This window comes from Mustela lutreola, chromosome 11, assembly GCF_030435805.1.
Source record: "Mustela lutreola isolate mMusLut2 chromosome 11, mMusLut2.pri, whole genome shotgun sequence".
Taxonomy (NCBI): Eukaryota; Metazoa; Chordata; class Mammalia; order Carnivora; family Mustelidae; genus Mustela; species Mustela lutreola.
In genome coordinates, this window is record NC_081300.1 from 47,286,382 (window position 1) to 47,307,064 (window position 20,683).

At 43.7% G+C, this 20,683-nt stretch overlaps 1 protein-coding gene across 6 annotated transcripts in view; it reads left to right on the plus strand.

The window, feature by feature from the left end:
• ANKRD29 (ankyrin repeat domain 29) overlaps positions 1-20,683 on the plus strand; it is a 54,847-nt gene that overhangs the window by 24,297 nt on the left and 9,867 nt on the right. For 4 of the 6 annotated variants that reach the window (XM_059139421.1, XM_059139423.1, XM_059139426.1 and 1 more), the window contains 4 exons: positions 2,434-2,532; positions 6,212-6,310; positions 9,417-9,515; positions 18,972-19,070. In XM_059139421.1, coding sequence (XP_058995404.1) covers positions 2,434-2,532; positions 6,212-6,310; positions 9,417-9,515; positions 18,972-19,070 — 396 coding nt within the window. Of the gene's footprint in view, positions 1-347; positions 457-2,433; positions 2,533-6,211; positions 6,311-9,416; positions 9,516-18,971; positions 19,071-20,683 lie in introns of all 6 variants that reach the window. The other 2 variants (XM_059139427.1, XM_059139425.1) reach the window with 2 other exon arrangements.

Genomic DNA, 20,683 nt, shown 5'->3' on the forward strand with positions numbered 1-20,683 from the left:
TGTTTTTCCTTTATTCTTCACAGTCTTGGTTTATTATAGCTTTAAAGAATAGACAAACTTTTCTCTAATAAAAACAATATGATTCAGATCTGCTCCTCAAAAAACTTTATCCTGAAGGGCAAGTTTAACACACACAAGTATATCTTCAGAACAATTGTGAAAAGCTGAAAGAAGAGAAACATTTATTTGCTTTTCAGCCAATGTATGGTTTTTATGGTTTTATATTTATCTGTTTCATTCCGATTGCTCCACTAATATTCTTGGATATGAAAACTATTGTGTGTGTTGAACAAAAATGGCCCTCAAGGACTTACTGAAGTGTGCCCAATTTTGAAATAACCTTGTAGCCCAAATAATGTTGCTACATGAATGCCCAGTGGTCCCCTGAATTTCCCGAAGCCACCCCAGCCTCCGGTGACAGAGCTGCCAAAGAGAGGCCCCAAGCTCACACACGAGGTGAGTACCTAGCAGTGCTGTGGAAGGTACTCATGTAGCAGGCTTCTGTCTGGGTTCATTCTTAGTCCATTTTTTCCATTTAATCCATATCAAAATACTTGTTTCCTGAAAAGGTACCTGTCATTGTTTTCTTTGGATGGCTGTCTGCGTACACAGAGCTTGCAAGAACAGAAAGCTAATGATCCAGAGAGACCATTGCTCTAAAGAACCAGCAATATCAGCTAAAATTTCCAGGGTTAGGAACTGCGTGTGCAGTTTTCATGAGGCCCTGGGTTACAGTAATAAAGCACATACATTTAAGACCTTTATTCACATTCCAGCTGATGTCTGGCTCCTCTGTCTACAGATGGCCACATTCATGTGCGCAATGATTAATGAATGATACTTGTATGTTCCAAAATTGATTCACACTGCTATAGATATGGTTTTTCAATTAATATATCATAAAATCTTGATGAAAAGTCCTTTTTCTTAGGGAAGAAACAATTTCTAGAAATTGTCTCTGGTAGTTTCTGAAATTTAATGTCTGTTGAGAAGATGAGGATTTTCCTATGCTAGCCAAGTTTCTTCATCCAGACCTGGTTACATCCAATGAAAGGATACCTTCCACTTGTTTCTGTGGGAACCAAGGGGAAAGTCACTCCTGCGTGGCAGGCAGAAAGGCTCTGGGAATGGTCACATTACCTGTGCCTCCCCAGGGCAGTGTCTGGTTGGGGGCATAGCCTGAGATAGACGGTCATGACTGGGAAGGTATTGGCTTGTGTTCTGCCACAGTGGTTGGGCTCATTGGTCCCTGTCTCAAACACACACACACATGCATACACGTATACACACACACACACACACACACACACTTAAGAACATGCTTCAAGGTCATCAGTAATCCTTAAGGCCTGCTCCTCCTGGCTTCTCCCACCTGGATGAGAACCTACCACTTTAAGACTTCCAGGTGAGCTGTGGAAGGTGTCTCTCCTTACTGTGCCTGGGAAGGTGTAATGTGTGAGCTTCATCCCTGCTCAAAGCACTGGAATGAAGAGCATCTTTGTATGGAAAATAGATACTGCCCACAGAGTGGTACGATGAATTTGCTCCTATCACACAATGATCTGGCTACCAATCTTTGAGTCGGCTTGTGGGAATGGCTGGAAAGGGAGGATGCTCAAACTTGTGTCTCCGACTATCCCTGATCTGGTTTAACATTTGGAACCAGGCTGGTCCTCTTTTGAGGAATATTTTGAGTCTGTTTGGGTGAATTACTTAGATTCTTCTTGGGCTGGTAGCTTTCTACTGTGGGGTACTTAACTCTGTAGCTAGAAGTCTACCAGAACTCTTCCCTGTAAGAATGAATGCCCATGTCACCAAGCATGGTAGTTGGTTCCCTGTGACCTCTGTAGCAAATTACCACCTACTAGGTGACTTCAAAGAACAGAAATTTACACTTTTACAATTTTGGAGGCCAGAAAATTCAAGGTGGGTCCACAGGGCTGCACTCGTTTTGAAAGCCCCAGGGGAGAACCCTTTCTCTACCACTTCCAGCTTCTGGTAGCTGTGGGCATTCCTTGACTTGTGGCCGCATCCCCTGTGCCTCTGTGGTCACATTACCTCTTCCCCCCCTCTATATCAAATGGGTCTCTATCCAGTTGTCACTGGATTTAGGGCCCCCCAGGACAAGCCAGGATAAGTGCCTTTTCTCAAAATCCTTAACTTAACCCCATCATATGCCACAGAAAGTAATATTCACAAGTTCCAGAAATTAGGACAAGGACATATCTTTTGGGTCCATCATTCATCCCATTAGACCAAAAATAAAGTTCCGCTTTCATATTCTCACTTCTCTGAACAAGGAATATAATCAGTTCAAATGTAGCTCCCTCCTAGGTTAGAAGGCTTACATACAAGGATATTGTTTTGTGTGCAAATGTACAACAAATGCAATGTAACTAAATGCCTTAAAACCAGCTGTTTGTTCTCTCCTAGTCAGGTACAACTGCCCTGTTCTTTGCTGCCCAGCAAGGACATAATGACGTCGTGAGATTTCTCTTTGAGTTTGGAGCATCCACTGAATTTAGGACCAAAGTAAGAGATTTCATACTTGATTTCATACTTCGTTGAAGAATTTTAGCAATCATGATTATTCCTGTCTCTCCATCCATAGTATGAATTTGTGCTTCTTTTTTTTTTTTTCTTAAGCCTGGGTTAAAACCTCTGCCTTCGGCTTGGGTCATGATCCCAGGGTCCTGGGATCGAGCCCCACATTGGGCTTTCTGCTCCACGGGAACCCGGCTTCCTCCTCTTTCTCTCTCTGCCTGCCTCTCTGCCTACTTGTGATCTCTGTCAAGTAAATAAATAAAATCTTAAAAAAAAAAAAGACTTTATTTATTTTAGGGAGATAAAGAGAGAGAGAACACAAGCAGGAGAAGGGGTAGAGGGAGAAGCAGACTCCCCAATGAGCAGGGAGCCTGACATGGGGCTTCATCCCAGGACCCTGAGGTCATGACCTGAGCCAAAGGCAGACACTTAACTAGCTGAGCCACCCAGGCACCCCACTCTTTTATACAAGATTTTCAAGCCTAAGAAGGTAGATTTCACAAATTTACTTGTAATGGTTGAGAGGTAGTCCTAAGGAATCAATTCAAAATATGGCATTTTCCCTCTGGGCTCCTAATTTTATGGGGCATTATTTATGTTCTGTCTTGCACTGGTAGCTTCCTATTCTGGGACACTAAATTTTGTTATCAGGTTGGATACAATAGCAGGTGCTTTATAACTCCCTGTTTTCGTGGGCTTTTTTTTTTTTTTTTACTTCAAGATTAATCCCAGTGCTCTATCAAAGTATTTAAGCCACTCTTAGTGGAATCTGAGAGATTTCTAAGGAGGGCAATCTGTCAGGCAGTTTAATTTTTGAGATGCCCTCACTGAAGTATGTAACACATGATTACAGTTTACATAGTTGGGCAAGGAAATGCGGTTCTTCCTTTAAAGAAGTCATTGAGTCTTCATGCATGACACACAGATAAGAAAACTCAGGTTGCAGAAAGATCAGTTTTGTGTTTATGATATGATTGTACATGATAACTTAGGTTTATAGTAGGAGAATTTGAACTGCTTTAACATTTTTGGAATTATCAACTTATTTCCAGCCTAATCAGAACCAAAAAATTCCTGGAAATTTGCCTGACTTGGAATCTTTCAGGCTTTCTTAAACCACCGTATGTGAAATTTGGATGTCAGGGGAGTTTCCAGTGGATTTTTTTTTTCTTTTCCTGTTAAGATGCTAACTATTAAGTAGATCTGAATTTCAGATAAGATCGGTCTGTTCCGAACGTGCTGTTGGACAGTACACATGCCTCCACACATGCTGCATATAATATACAATAATCCAAAAAATATGTTTGTATGTATTTTCATATTATCATTTTATTTGTCATAATAAAAGTAATACAACTAAAAATAGAAAGTAAAGTTCTACAAATGTAAATCTCAGCTCTCTGAACTAAGTCAGAATGGTCATGCCCCGCATATGGCTGCTTTAGTCTTCTTGGTTAACAAGTTAATGCCGGCTTTCAGCCTTTGTCTCTGCAACAGTTGCTGTCCCAGAAATCCATGGAACACAGGGCCTGGAGCGCAATTCCAAATGTTTCCATTAGGTCACCTGCAGGTGTCCAAGAACTTTCCATGGGAAGAAGAGAATGTCAAGAGGCGTTCAGTTTTCATATGATCCTGTCATTAAAATTACCTTTGTTTCAACAGTTGTTCTCATCATTATTAAAGCTATATCCCCCAAAATGTATTTTTAAAAATAAAAGGTACAGAGGCACCTGGGTAGCTTAGTCAGTAAAGCATCTGCCTTCAGCTCAGGTCATGATCCTGGGATCCTGGGATCGAGCCCTGCATCAGGCTCCCTGCTTAGGAGGGAATCTGCTTCTATCTCTCCCTCTGACCCCCTGCCCACCCCCAAATCATGGATGCATGCTGTCTCTCTCTCTCTCTCTCTCAAATAAATAAATAAATAAACTATTTAAAAATAAATAAATAAAAGGTACAGGGGCATGTGGGTTAAGCATCTGACTCTTGATCTCAGCTGAGGTTACGATCTCGGTGTAATGAGTTCAAGCCCCGAGTTAGACTCCACTCTGGGTATAGAGTCTACTTAAAAAATAAATAAAATAGGGGCACCTGAGTGGCTCAGTGGGTTAAGGCCTCTGCCTTCAGCTCAGGTCATGGTCCTGGGGTCCTGGGATCGAGCCCCACATCGGGATCTCTGCTCCGCGGGGAGCCTGCTTCCCTTCCTCTCTCTCTCTCTACCTGCCTCTGCCTGCTGTGATCTCTGTCAAATGAATAGGTGAAATCTTTGAAAAAATAAAAAAATAAATAAATAAATAAATAAATAAAATAACAAAAATAAAAGGTACCAGCTCTTCTATGACAATCACCATATTTTATCTATTCTCTTACCTCATTAGGCAAAGAGAAAAACTGACAGAACAATAGTTGGACATGTTGGTGTTCCTCGCTGCTATTGCGATTTTTGTTGCCCATGCCCCCACTCACATTGGCCCACCCCCCCAGCAGCCTCAGCCCTTCAGTCTGTCCTCCATTTTCCGCCCTTCAAATCACAGCTCAAGTGCCCACTCCCACACATAGCCTCTGAACAAGGGAGCTCTTACAGCAATGTTTCTCCAAGTGAGACCTACCTGCCACCTTCACACCACAGTCCCCTCACATGACTGGTCAGAAAGCCTGTTTCTGGGCCTCACCAGAATCAGACCCTATGAGGGTGGGAGTCAGAGAGCGGGCGTTCTGCATAAACACTCTGTGCCCCAGATTTATAAACCACCCTCTCTTAGAGTTAGGATTTGTATTTCAGAACGAGATGACATGTTCTTACATTATTTACAACGAGCACAGATGCCCACAGACCAATTCGCAGAGCCAAACAAACAGCTCTCCAGATGTAGATGGGAAAAGATAATGCCTTGGCTGCAGCACCTGAGAAAAACCATCAAGGGTTTCAGTTGACCACAGACTCAGTGAGTCAGTAGTGTGATGTGGTTGACATGAAAGCTAGTTCTAATTCAGGCTGTCAAGATAAAAGTTGAATAGATGGAACAAAGGAATGTCCCATTCCCCATCGGACCACATCTACTCTTCTGGGCTCCGATTCGTTTTAGGGCCCATATTATAAAACAGATCTGGACAGACTGGCACATGTTCAAAGGAAAATGCTAAATAGGATGGTGAGAGGTTCACAGGGTACATGCAGTTACCCACTCTTAATGGACCCACACCTTATCCCCTGAAGACAATGGCCCCAGATGGTTACTCCATAAATCACCTCAATCTTCGAGGCCCACAGCTGGGGGAAAACACAGGGAGAAGCCAGTAGTTGTCAAGAGGGTCTCTAGACAGAAGACACAGGAGACTTCAGGTAATTCCAAGACAGAAGTGACTGGTACAGGCTTTCTAGTCTTCATTTCCTTTATTGAGATGCAAATAGATAATTCTGCATTTGACATGGGCTGCGACTCACAATAACATAGTCCAGTAACTGTAATGTATCCCAAGCAAGTCATCCACATGTATGACGTGATGCCTTCAGGAGGAACCCTGTCATGACTATAAAGAGAAAGAGATGAAAAAGGAAAGGTGAGTTTGTTGTCATCTATGAGCAAAGTTTTTCCCAAAGCTCTCCCTCTGTGGAAGCATCTGCTCAGTAGACACGTCTGCACCCTTCTAACATGGTACTACCTTGCAGGATGGGGGCACAGCCCTGTTGGCTGCCAGCCAGTATGGACACAAGCGGGTGGTAGAGACGCTACTGAAGCATGGAGCCGACATCCACGACCAACTCCACGTGAGTGCGTTTTCAAGGGGACATTAGCTGGACGCTTGCCTACCCCCTCCTCAGCCACAGAATTGCAGTCTAAATTCAGGTGTCGGAAATGCTACCTCAAAAATATTTTAATGAGCGGTAGGACTTCAGTCCAAGAAAAAGCTGGAATTAGCCAGATGAGCTTTTTCTATGGAGAAGCACATAACCTTGTTTACCCACCTTTGTTTTACCCTTTAAACCTCTCATACATACGCGGCAGCTCATATAACGTATGTGGGCAGGAGCTTAAAAATCACGTGATACGTACTTACCCATAAGATAACCAGCCTGGCATATGGGCTTGCTGAAAAGCAGAATAATGCTGTTGTAGAGTTATCCAGGAGGAAGAGCACACATAAAGGAGAAATCAAGTTATTCGAAGAGAAGTGAGATCGGGTAGGGTTAAAGAACTGAAGAACACGCACACCACTGGCCTTCCAGAGGCTCCTGCTGCGAGTGTGGGTCTGTTGCAGCTAATTGACAATTAGCACATGGCCCAGAGGCTCTTTCCATCGTCGCCGTCAATCTGTTATTCTGGCTTTGGACAATAACAAAAATAAAATATAAAGAGATGAAGTGACTTGATAGAGTCATCACGAGGAGTAGAAGGGTTCCTACTGCTGGTTCCACAGGAATCGTATTTTAGGCTATCCCACCAGCAGACATGCAAACACACAACACCTTCACAGACATGTAGTGAGATGTGTCAGTGGGAACTTCTCCATTTGAACACCCTCCCCTGAGTTTACACGATGGACTTCCATGTCACAGACCTCTGTGAAGCACATAGCAGCTAGCACCACCCTTTTGCACTTCAAAATCTGGAACACCCTTTGAACACGCAGCTTTCTCACTTCAATGACCAAGTTCCTTGATACGGGTCTGAGGGAGTGATTCTCAGCTCTGGTGGCCATTAGAACCACATAGGGAACTGGGGGTGGGGGGAGAACTTCCAAGCCCATCCCAGATGGAGCTGGAATCTCTGAGGGCACCACTAGGGCAGCAGATGGTTCTGATGGGCGGCCAAGTCTAAGAACACGGGTCCACAGCTTTGGCTAATTCTTTGGCTGCATATAATGAAGTATATATGAGAGCATGAATGAGAGAGAGAGTGTGTGTGTGTGTATATGTGTGTGTATGTGTGTGTGTGTGTGTGTGTAGTTCAACAGGAAGTACCCAAGTCTTTGGAAAAGGAAAATGAGTTGTGATTTTCATCCCATTACCATTAATAGTCAGCGATCCAAATGGACTGGCAGATTTGTGCTTGTTAGACAACATTCCATCCAAAAGGCTCACCCCAGAGTGGCAAATAATCTTAGAAATGCAGAGTTTGGGGAGAGCCCATTCCTGTACTAAATTATTCTCTGTTGTGAAGTGACTCAAGAAATTACATGCACCGGGGCACCTGGATGGCTCAGCTGGTTAGGCGCCTGCCTTCGGCTCAGGTCTTGATCCCGGAGTCCCAGGATCAAGTCCTGCATTGGGCTTCCAGCTCCAAGGGGAGTCTGCTTCTCCCTCTGACCTTCTCCCCTCTCAGGCTCATTCTCTCTTTCTCTCTCAATTAAATAAATAAAATATTAAAGAAAAAAAAGAAATTTCATGCACTGAAACCTCCATTTTATGCGAAGACATTCACCCTCACCCAAATTGTCCAAATACGAATGTTTCCACTAGAAACAATCAAAACATGGAGGATCCCCAGTCAATGACTCCTGAAAGCTTCTAGGAACAGAAATGTGTCGTGTGCAGTAAAAACTGCAATGCTTGGACAGGCATTTTAGGGAATGTCCGAATTAATGGCTACGAAGAGCACGGTGGATTTTCTGTGGCCACACAGTAAGGAGCAGCTGAATATTTCATCCCCATATCAAACATCTGATTAAAGATCTATACAGGCTGAGTAATTTTTTAATGATTGCCTGAAGAGGAGTCTGGCAGCTCAGCTGTCACCCACCAGAAACCTAGCACCCTCCACCTGGCTGGACTGGCAGGGAAAAGCACTTTTTATTTTAGCTTGTGGTTACGGTTCCTGATGGGAGGGGTGGTAATTAACTGGGTGAGCGAGGTGTTTTCCACTAGATTGTGCCCGGGTTTTCCACTGCGGTCTAGAAATAATGAGGCTCGGCCCACTCTGTGAATGCTGTCTACAGGAGGTGAGCCTCTGGGGAGGAGGCATGCTCTGAGCCGAGGGCTGTGCTCGCCGCCATTACCAGTGACAGGTCTTTAAGAAAGAAATGCCCAGAGGACCTAGACACTCAGTTAAAAGGAAAACACACTAAAGGGAACTGGAAGCCAGCACTTGCTTTGCGCTTTCCTGCAGGACTTCTTCATTCTTTATACGTGTTGTTGGTGTCTTCTGGGCTGTCGGGGAGCGAGTTCATGGAGTTCACCAGGGCAGTTTTTCTAGAAGCATCTTTTGTTTCAAAGCTTAGAAAAATGGCATGTTGGGGGGGGGGGGGGACATGGAGATAGGGGCAAGAAAGAGAAAGGGGTAGGAAAGATCTAATTAAAAGGACACTTTAATTTCTGATTCATAAAAACATACCATACTGGTTCAGGGGACTTGTTCATTGTTTTTTAATTAATAGACTTTATTTTGTGTTTGTTCTTTAAACTAACACTGAGCCCTTACTTGACCAAAGAATTGAAGTGGAAAACTGCATTAAACGTATGTATTTGTTAAACTAATCAAAAGGGGATAACCCTGAGATCCCACAAAGAACACTGGTGACAGCTAACGAAAGGTCTGTGCAGATGAGAGAAAAATGATAACTAGCTATTTTGACAGCCTGGGTGCTGCTGCCAAGGGAGTGGATGATAGGCTCCATGATCAAGATTGTGTAAAGGGAACAATCACTATATTTGTTATAACGTATCCTTTTAAGTTTATTTGAAACACTACCTTTCCACCTGACTTCTTGTGATATTTTAGACCTGTTCTTCAAAGAATAAAACACTAACCTTGAATACGAAAACAAAGTGGGGGACAGAAGTGGCAAGTTGGATTAAACGGATGTATTTTTAATTGAATTTCTTTTAAAATAAACATGAAAGATGATTTGAACCCTTTCATTCTGATATCTTTCAGGATGGAGCCACTGCCCTCTTCCTCGCTGCCCAAGGTGGTTACTTGGATGTGATTCGACTGTTGTTGTCCTCAGGAGCAAAAGTCAACCAGCCAAGGCAGGTAATGTCCTTGTGGGCAGGGCTGTGGGGCAGGGAGGGCCTGCCCGTCCTGCAGCAGCTCCTGAGATAACTGGTCAACTCTGGGCATCCTTCAACCCTTTCGCCTCAGTGATAAAGTTAATCTTGGATTAGGGTTTCTCCTATTCTTTGTTTGGGCTCACCAGCAAGCCTGCGATACCGGGCTGACTTCACCATTTACTGTTTTTGAAAATTGGGTGTTTGGTGGCTGAGGTCAAGTACATACACGGCCGCCTCCTGTTCAAATAAATTATGGCTGCGCTGAGGTCATGAGAGTGCACTCGCCTGGGACATAGGTAAATAGAGGTGAGTCAGGTAGCCTTGCCCCTCTCCAGTCCCTCTGCTGATACAATGTCTTATCTCTTACCCCTGCCCCAGAAGATGAGCCCTTCAGCCCACTGGGAATCATTAGTAGGTTCTACACCTTCATCTCTCCCAATTATAACGCTATTGAGACTGACTTTACCAAAACCAAGCTAACATCTAGCAAATCAGTTGATACCTAAAAGAACAGAACTACCAGGTAATATAGGTCACACTTTATGAATGGTAAAGAACCATCCAAATCTAAGGCATTATAATTAGCTTCTCTTATATAGGAATGGTTTCTGCACTAATCAATTTGTTTTTAACAAAACATTTCAGATTAAAGTAACATAACTTTAAGGGTAGTTTTCTCGGGGAAAAGTCAAGCTGATTTCTTCCCAGGAAATGACACCCAGGCAGATTCCCATAATAATGTAACCTAATGTGTAATGTAACATATGCTTATATGTTCACATAGGGAAGGTTGGTCTGAGCTCTTGGACCCAGGCTTCTTCAGTCTTTAGAAGTCCAAGTGCATAGGAACCTAAGATGACAAAGGGCCTTTGGGCAAAGTGAGTTTGAGGTCAGGAATCCTGAATTCTAGATCCCAGCTCTGCCAATAACTAGCTGTGTGGTTTGGAACAAGTGAATCAGCATCTCTTGACTTCTCTTCCTTCATCTGAAAATTAGGAGGCTGGACAGGATAACCCTGAGAATCTCTTCAAGCTCCCCCTTTTTAATAACTGTTTTATTCAAAACTCAATCAATATTTCTTAAGCACTTAACGTACGCCAAATACTGCTACGTAAGATTAAACTTTTAGAGTTTTAAAGACAGTCTTAGATTTAGATGGCCCCAGGAATACTCTTGGGAGAGGAGGCTCTTTGGAAAAGTTGTACTTCCATACCTGCCAGAGTTGATGTTTGGGGATTGGAGCTTAATATTTTCTTGTCGGTCCTCCTTATTTTAAAAGTTTTGATTGATTCTGAATCGGGTGCTTCATTTTGCCAAAGGTCATTTTTAGATTGCAGAAGTTTGATCTGGAGGCCATTATTGAGGGTACCACCGTGAATTTAGAAATGAAAGATTGTCAAGATTACCAGGCTTCTCTATCTGTACATCTTTCTTAAATAGTCTCTGGCACTTTGACAAATCTATTTGTAAAGTGAATCGTACTAACCGTATGCCTCAGGTACTATTCATAAAAAAACAAGTTGATATAAGAGATTATATTTCAGGGCGCATGGGTGGCTCAGTTGGTTAAGTGACTGCCTTCGGCTTAGATCATGATCCTGGAGTCCCAGGATTGAGTCCCATATTGGGCTCCCTGCTTAGCAGGGAGTCTCCTTCTGCTGACCTCTCTCCTCTCAGCTCTCTTTCTCTTATTCTCTCTCTCTCTCTCTCTCTCAAATAAATAAATAAATAAAATCTTTTAAAAAAAGATTATATTTCAAATAGTGCACGGATGGTGACCACTCAAATCTAAGTTGAGTCATAAGATGACCCCGAAGCCAAGAAATTAAAGAGTGAGCCAACAGTACGGGGCTGGCCACACCCCCACGCCTGCTTTCATTCCTCATGGTGAGGATGACCTGGTCAAAAATGACCTAGTCCAGCTGTTTGGAGGACCCCTCCCTCGGATCAAAATGCAAGTGACATGCCCTTCAAAGACTGCATCCAGTGCAATTGTGTGGAATTATGAGTCCAGTTCTAAAAAAATTGTTATTCAGGAAAAGGGGTGTTTTATAAAATAAAAATAGCTTTGGAGGGAAAAAAGCAATGGAATTTTTCCTTTTTATAGGGTACATTAACCCCACTGTACCTTTAAGCCATACTCTTTTTATTACCTGCCATGAGCTGATAAGAAAAGGTTATCTAGCCAGGTCAGACTAGCCCAGGTCCTGTCTTCTTTGAAACTGTAAACTCTGCACAAAATGAAAAAAAAAAAGCAAACTCTGCATATTTAATTCCCTTCCTACAAAACAAGCAGGGTCATAAATATGGCAAAAGCGATAATAGTCCTGGATGACTTTGTCACAAGTTATGAGGAGCTTTTAAAAAAAAAAAGGGGGTAACTAAAAGTTTCCATTAAAATGGCCTGTGAGTGCTAGACTATTACATCAGCAGGGCATTCGGAAACCAGTGCAGTATTCCAAAATCTCAGCTGACACATGGAATCCCTGTCAGAAAATTCTTGAATTTATAAAACAAAGGCAAGGATGTTTGCCCGATTTCATTTCTTAATGTTTTTAGATAAATTGGATTTATGATTTCTTTCCTTGCCATTCTCCGGGGTCCCAACAGTTTATGGTACCCCTGGGACAGCATGTTCACAGAGTTGCACTGAAATTATTCCGCAGACTGAGCTTCAGGGAATCTGAACAGTGGTAGGAGTGGCTTTTCCTTGTAACTCTATCATGGATGAACTGAAAACCTTTCTAGGGCTTTTGTGAGAAGGAATCCAAATCACAAAGTTATAAGCAGACTTTGGAAAGACTGAGCTCTTGATTTGAAACTTGAAAAATATTTCTGCCTTGTTCATCCTAAAGAGGGTCAAGGTCACCAAGATCATTGTAGTCTATAGTCAAGCTAAAAATTCATCTTCAGTTCTTTCTATGTGACCACAGCATGTAGAGTTGATACACTCAGGCCTTTTTAATCACCAGCTAAGATGGCTGTTTAGTCTGTTTTTCTATCAACAAAATGCTTTGAAGTGTACTTTTCCTAACTCAACTCATCCCCCTTATGAAACAGTGCTTTCATGGAGTGGCACCGGTCTGAGTGTCTACCCAGGGCTGAGTCTGGCCTGTCATCACTCATCTCCAACTTGTCCTCTCAGTGTGCTAATAAGGATTTTTTTGGAGCCTGAGAGAAAGGTCACTCATAAAGTGTCTTCTCTAGCCTTGGTTTGCACTTGTATGCAGAGATGCTAGGGCCCGGATAGTGCTGGTCCTCGCAGGTTGCAAGCTTGGAGGGGCAAACCCAGTGGTGGCCAATGGGAAAAAGTGGAGCAAATGGATTTTTGCAGTGTCCTAAGGGCTTGGGGGGGGGAAACATACAGCAACAGGGAGGCCCCAATTCTTGCATGCCCTCTGCACATGATAGGCACTCTGAAAACTTCTATTGTCTCCATAAGCCACCCCATGGTTTGAGCAGAGCTCCAGTGAGGCCTGGAAGGCTAAAGACGTAGTGATGAGTGGCTGCAAACTAGAACAAGACTCACATGTAGGGCCTGGGCACCAGTGCCAGGACAACTGTAAAACCCAGCTAGGGAGCCACATCCACGCCACTGGGTGGAGAATGGCTTGTGAGTTATGGGGATATAGATAACTTAAGGAAATGAAACACAGTCCATTTTGTTTATTGACTGCATGACCTTGAGCAAGTCACTTACATTTCCTGAATTTCAGGGGTTCTTTGGGTTTCCTTTATTATTTTAATTCTAGTACAGGTAACGTTCAGTGTTGTATTAGTTTCAGGCATGTAACAGAGTGATTCAACAGTTCTATATATTGCTCAGTACTCAACACAGTAAGTTCACTCTTAATCCCTTCACGTATAACACTCATCTCCCCCTCACCCCCTCTGGTAAGCATTGGTGTGTTCTCTATAATTAACAATCTGTTTCTTAGCTTGTATTTCTTTTTTTAATCCCTTGTTCATTTGTTTTGTTTCTTAAATTCCATATATGAGTGAATCATATGGTATTTGTCTTTCTCTGACTGATTTATTGCCCTTAGCATTATACCTGCTAGGTCTATCCATGTTGTTGCAAATGGCAGGGTTTCATTCTTTTTTATGGCTCAGTAATATACGTGTGTGTGTGTGTGTGTGTGTGGACACACACACACACCACATCTTCCTTAACCATTCCGGTATCGATGGACATTTGAACTGCTTCCATATCTTGGCTATTATAAGTAATGCTGCAATAAACAGAGGTGCCTATATCTTTTCAAGTTAGTGTTTTCATGTTCTTTGGGTAAATATCCAGTAGTGGAGTTACAGAATCATGTAGTAATTCTATTTTTAATTTTTTAAGGAAATTCCTTACTGTTTTCCACCTTGGCTGTACCAGTTTGCATTCCCACCACTGAACAGTATGAGAGTTCTTTTTTATTTTTTTACAGATTTTATTTATTATTTATTTGACAGACAGAGATCACAAGAAGGCAGAGTCAGGCAGAGAGAGAGGGGAAGCAGGCTCACTGCTGAGCAGAGAGCCCGATGTGGGACTCAATCCCAGGACCCTAAGATCATGACCTGAGCCGAAGGCAAGGCTTAACCCACTGAGTCACCCAGGCGCCCTGAGAATTCTTTTTCTCCAAATCCTTACCAACACCTGTTGTTTCTTGTGTTGTTGATTTTAGCCATTCTGACAGGTGTGAGGTGTTATCTCATTGTGGTTTTGATTTGTATTTCCTTGATGACGAATGATCTTGAACATCTTTCCATGCATCTGTTGGCCATCTATAGTCCTTCTTTAGAGAAATGTCTGTTCATGTCTTTTGCCCACTTTTAAACTGAATTACTTGGTTTTTTGAGTGTTGTGTTGCATCAGTTCTTTATATATTTTGGATATTAACCCTTTATTAGATATGTTATTTGGAAATATCTTCTCCCACTTAGTAGGTTGTCTTTTAGTTTTGTTGATTATTTCCTTTGCTGTATATATGCTTTTTATTTTTATGTAGTCCAGGATTTTGTTTTTTCATCTCTTGAACGAGGATAACTATGGTGCCTTTGCTGTTATGATTTCTATTTCATCCAGGCCTCACTGGAATAGAAACCCATCAGAAGGGGCACCTGGGTGGCTCAGTGGGTTAAGCCGCTGCCTTCGGCTCAGGTCATGATCTCAGGGTCCTGGGATCGAGTCCCGCATCGGGCTCTCTGTTCAGCAGGGAGCCTGCTTCCCTCTCTCTCTCTCTCTCTCTCTCTCTGCCTGCCTCTCCATCTACTTGTGATTTCTCTCTGTCAAATAAATAAATAAAATCTAAAAAAAAAAAAAAAAACCCATCAGAAGTCAGGGTTGCGCCCTTTCTCTCGTGAGCCATGTAGTCTGTGTCATCTCAAAGTCCCCTCTTGCCTCTCTTTCTGTCTTCCTACTCCCTTTTTTCCTAGCATCCTCTGCCTACTCATCTTGCATATAGTCCCTAAGTTTATAGGTCAGACTACCCAACTCTTGGGATAGCGATGTCATGGTTGCCACTGGGCTCTACTGACTGGACCACAGTGGACTGGCTGGCCTGCCCACCCTTGGTATGAGCACCTGTGGATGGGGGAAATAGGCTCAGGCTGGGCAAGACAGACATCTCATATCAACTTTTACAGACCTATTTTCCAGCCTGGAGACACCAAGCAGGGACCCCTGTGTGTGGCTTGAATCTAGAGATGGAAGTAGCCTAAGCGTGAGGACTAGAAGAAGCAGAAGCAAAAAGTTAGTGCTGCGAAATATATTCATTCCCATGGACAAAATAATTTTAATTAATTTGCTAAATAATCTTTAGGACCCTAACTAAAACGAACTAATATTTAGTTTCTAAAACAAATGATGTCATATGTGTCATCTCATGCTATGATCTATCTATAAAACTGTTATAAAAGGATACTTACAAATATCATCTCAGATGGAGGGAGGGGATAACCCAATCAGAAGGAACTGTGCAAGTCACCTGTGTAACCATCTATCAGACACATGAATCCTCTCTTAACAATCCTGCTGAGTGGTAATCAGCCACTGTTGAACCCCTCCAGGCGCAGGGACTCATTACTGCTATTGAGTCTGTAACCAGCCCTCACCACCACCTCTGTCTTACACTGAGCCAAAATCTCAAGTAACTTTTACCCATCAGCCCTCTTTATGCCACTTGGTATGCAAAATTGGTCTAAATCCTTTTCTGCTTGGTTTGCACACAAATAGTAAATGACAGCTCTCATAACCCTGTGAATCTCATGTTCTTCAAGCTGAGTGTCCTATTTCCTTTTCTTAAAAAGGCACCAGAGACGTCCTGACTTCCTGTGATTTAGTTCACTGTGATTTATTTGATTCAACTTATTTTAAAACTCTATATTTACAAAAATATAAATTTTTAAATGTTTTTCCTGCTCCAATTCTCTCAAAACTCAACAAAAAGGAGCCAAGTTGACTTAATTTCTGTCATTTCATTGTGAAGTCATCTTTAAAGCGAAGACTCTGACCATGAGAATAGTAGGAAAAAATAAGAGAAAACAGGAACTGAGGTGTACAGAAAGAAGTGAAAACCTTTCTCCACAAACTAGATAATCAACTAATAAATGCTTTGATTTGACAGTGATGCTCCAACTCACATTCAATTTCCCAGGTTTAACCACAAATCTCATTTTACCATTCTCACCTATTCAGTTATCTCACAGGAAAACTGAGAGAATCAAAGAATGTGGAGTGTTTTATAAACACAAGTACAAATTAAGGGGATTCTTGTTTTTCATGTGCTTTTTCAGGCGCTTCATTGTTTTCATGATCAATACGCAGATTCTGCGTATTTTCTAAGCATGCGCTAGCCGGTCCTGTGCTCAGCACCTTCCTGCATGTTTCCATGAGTATCTCTGGGAGGCTACATTTTTGCAGACGAGAACAGAGGCTCAGGGTGATTTGCCTAAGGTCTCATAACCCGGAAGTGGTGGCTTCTTTTTCCACCTACCATGACTATTGCAATTTAAGTGGTAGAAGTTCAGCGTTGGCGTGACTGTTATGAATTGATGCTATTAATACTTTTTCCCAATATACCACCTCTCAACATCTTTCCACATGTTAGTATCAATTAAGATCATTTTACTAACAGGCAAGCCCTTGGAAGGCACATTGAACAAGTCACCAGTGGGCTCTTTGCGGCTGGCTGCCTTTCCTTGCATGCCCTCTGGTGGAGATAGTGACAAAGAACAGGTGAGCCCAGAGCAGGCGAGGAGGGACAAGAGTTTCCAGCGCTCTGCCTCCCTCTCCTGCCCTCTTCCATTCCAGCGCACACCGCTTGGACCACAGTCCACTGGATTTCCTTCTCTGCTTGAACCAACCACACCTGTCCAAGCCTCTGTGAATGTAAATACTCTTCCTTCTACATGGAATGTCCCCCCCCTCCCCCCCACCTAGCAAAATCCTAGTCTTCCTTTAAGGCCCAGCCCAGATATCGCCCCAACTGACCCCCGTAACCTCTACACAGTAAGCAGGTGCCTCTCCTGACTCATCTTGAGCACTTTTGTCCATACTTTACTATAGCACTCTAATCATCTTGAAATTTCCATGTCCCATCTCCACTAGACTAAGTTCCTTTGAGACCTGAGACCAGAGACCATGTCTTCTTTAGTATTCTGCCAGAGACTTAGAAGATACTTAATAATTGCTGGTTGGTTGAGTGAATGAAGGAATGAATGATTCTAAATTAGGAGAATCAAATTAACTAATGAATGTAGACGTTCTTTGTAAAACGAAAGTACAAAGTAAGGTATTATTTCTATTGCTAATAATGATCTTCAGATTCAAGAAGCTTGAAGCGGCTCTAGGTGTTCATCTTTTTTCCGCCCTGTTTCACTCAGCACCTCTTTCCCACCTCTCCCAAGACACAGTACCAGTGTCTTCCTACCACCCCTCAGCACTCCTGGATCCTTCTAGGTTCCTAATTTGACATCACCCACCACCCCACTCAGACCTCTTTGTCCTCTATCCCTTTGCCTGGACAGCAATGGGCAAGAATCTTGTGCCTGCTGTGGCTAGTAGAATGGAGCTGAAATTATATACTGCAGCAGAAAATGAAGCTTTATGTTCTCTAACTGAATCATCTGGCTCTTCAGCCCCATTCCCACTGTTGAGTAATTCAGTCTTATCTGACCAAAACAGTCCCCTGGGACCGTATTGTCTTCATTACGTCAGAGCCTATGTTTAGTGAGTTCTAGTCCCTCCGCCCTCCTCCTTGCCCTTCCCTCCAAACTGGCCTAAGTCCTCAGAGGTCAGGCTATCATCCCCGCGTTAAGGTGGGGTGGGGACACTCATGTCTGGTCCTTGTGCCATTCCAGCCTTTCCTGTCTGTGAGTATCCTGGCTGGTCCCTTGTTGGCCTGTCATCCTGAAATCACTATCTTCTATGGCTTTATCTTCCCTGACCACTGTTTACTAGCACTTCCACTTTCGCACAGGCAGACAGGAACTTCTGGGTGTGCAGATGCCTCATTGATGGGAATCAGGGATCCTGACAGATGTTTTGGGCCCATTGGCCCAGACTCCTTCATCCATTTCTGTTTGCTCTCTCAGGCACCAGCCAGGAGCAGAGATTCTCTAAGAGGCCTGCAGTTTCCCTGGGTTTCATCCCGAGAACAGGAGAAAATCCTTTTCCATCTGGAATTCACCATATTTTATCTGGGTGCTTACCTAACCCAGATTCAAGCCAGGAGGAAAACACGGACACTCCCATCTGACCTCCATCTCCCCCACTCCCCCACAGAAAACCCTCCTATCAAATCCTTTTCCCTCCCTTGGATGGTTCACCTTTTCTTCTCTGGAGCAATACCTCTCCACATCATCGCCCAACGCTCACATAAACAGGCTCTTTGGGGGCACCCGGAAATATTACCAAAAATGTCACCCTGCTCTAACTTGCTAGTATGCATTTCCTCCCAGAAGAAATCATATCACATCCTGCATGAAACTGAAGTCCCTAAAAATGGCCATCTGTGGGGGATTCTAGACACTAGAATAGAGGAGTGGGAGAAATGTCTTTAGTTCTCTGGGCCTCTCACATCACCTCCAAGAAAAACTGCTTTCTCCTGTGGAAACGAGGGCCCCCACTAAGCAGGGTGTGTTGTGTGAACCCACCAGCAAAGCAAACAGAGAACCCGGGGAAAATAAACTGCTGGCCTCTCCTTCCTGGGTTTACTCACCCTCCTATGGGCTAAAAGATTCTGCCATAAAATGGCTGTATTATAAGCCCAAACCCCGATGTTGGCAATCACGCATTCCGGGTGTTCCAGGCACTGCCAGGTGCCTGTCTGTGTAAATGGGTTAACATCTCCGTCCTCATGTGTCGGGGATGGGGGTGCTGTTTGTGGGCACTGCCTTGCTGCTCGGCGGCTGCTGGGTGGTAGCAAGCGTCTCGCCTCCCCGGCAGGACGGGACCGCACCACTGTGGATTGCGTCGCAGATGGGCCACAGCGAGGTGGTGAGGGTGATGCTATTGCGCGGAGCAGACCGGGATGCCGCCCGCAACGTGAGTCTGAGTCACAGCTGCAGCACGAGGGGCCTGGGGGGACGGGGATGGGTAGTGTATGCCCCAAAGCTCCAAAACTCAGCCTGACTTAGACGTGAGGAGAAAACGCACCTTTATTTGGTCTGTAACTCCCCCGGGTTTTCCCCCAACCTCCACCGGCTCTTCAGCAGGAAAATAAAGTAAATGTCCAAGTCAGCTGAAACTTAGCAAATGCTGCCCACTCTCCCCAAGGATAAGATGTTTAATCATCGGAGATCCTTCTCCACCTGAGCTGACTCCTGGATGAACCCGGGAGAAATGCTGGAGGTAGGAGCCCGGGCCTGGGGCTGTCCTTGGGGGTGTCCTTAGCTGCAGCGCGTCTGGCTGCGCTGCGCCTCCTGTTGGCCCTGGACCGCAGTGCAGGTGGGGGCGCAGCGTCTTTGTTTTGGGGTCCAGTAGTGTTCCTAGGGCTCCACCTCACAGGGCTTCCCCAACTGCGGACACCTACACTACATCCCTCATTGGCCTCCACCTAGCAATGCTAATGTCACCTAAGTCTGTCTCGATGGGCCCCACACCAGGCCCTGTATGTAGCCCATAGGAACTAAGGGCAGCTTGGGGAGACCCTGCTGCCTGACCACACTATGCCATTTGCCATTTGGGTTTGGTTTGGTTTGGTTTTTACAGTGTCTGGCCTTTTCACCCTTACTATTACCCTTGCTTATGTGACGCAACTCCCTTCTCCATGTCTGAGCCCGGAAGGGGTAAAGACACATTTCTGCTTACTTCACTGTCCTCTCTCCCACTTTATCACTTCTTCGCATATCTCTGAAACCAGAAAAGAAAAACCCTCTAATCACATTTTCTTTCTTCCTGATTCTAGCTAAATTAAACCTTTAGAGCAGACTGGGATAGTTCCTTGACTGCAGAATTCTGTGAACTGAATCCTCCAAATACAGCAATTGATATGTAAAAGCGGGGTGGGGGGGAGGAATTTGGAAAATCTCTTCCCAAGCCAAAAAGTGATGACAGAAGCTGAATATAAATTTTTGCATTTTTGCATTTCTTTTTAACAGATTTCAGTCTGTCCCCTTCCTACTCACCACCTACCCATCCCCAACTACCACAGACAGATACCTAGGCCCAGTGGAGCAAAGTTGTATATTAGGCAAAGCAAAAAAAAAAAAACACATTCAAAATTTTAAAACAGTAAATACAGTTCAGTAATTATTTAAGTCATTAAAAATAGTTTAAAATTAATTTCCACTAAGCCATGAACTACAGACAATGCCTCTTTGGTCCATCCATGTCCTAAAATACATTCTTTTTTTTTTTTTTTTTTTTTAAGATTGTATTTATTCATTTGACAGAGAGAGATCACAGTAGGCAGAGAGAGAGGAAAGGAAGCAGGGCCCCTGCTGAGCAGAGAGCCTGAGGCGGGACTCGATCCCAGGACCCTGAGATCATGACCCGAGCCAAAGGCAGCAGCTTAACCCGCTGAGCCACCCAGGCACCCCCTAAAATACATTCTTGATGTCCCCCTCTCTCCAGTGTTACCTGGTGTTCTAAGGGACTGGAAGAGTCTGAATTCCCAAATGGCAGGGTTCTAAGAGAAGAAGTCACATATTTTGTCC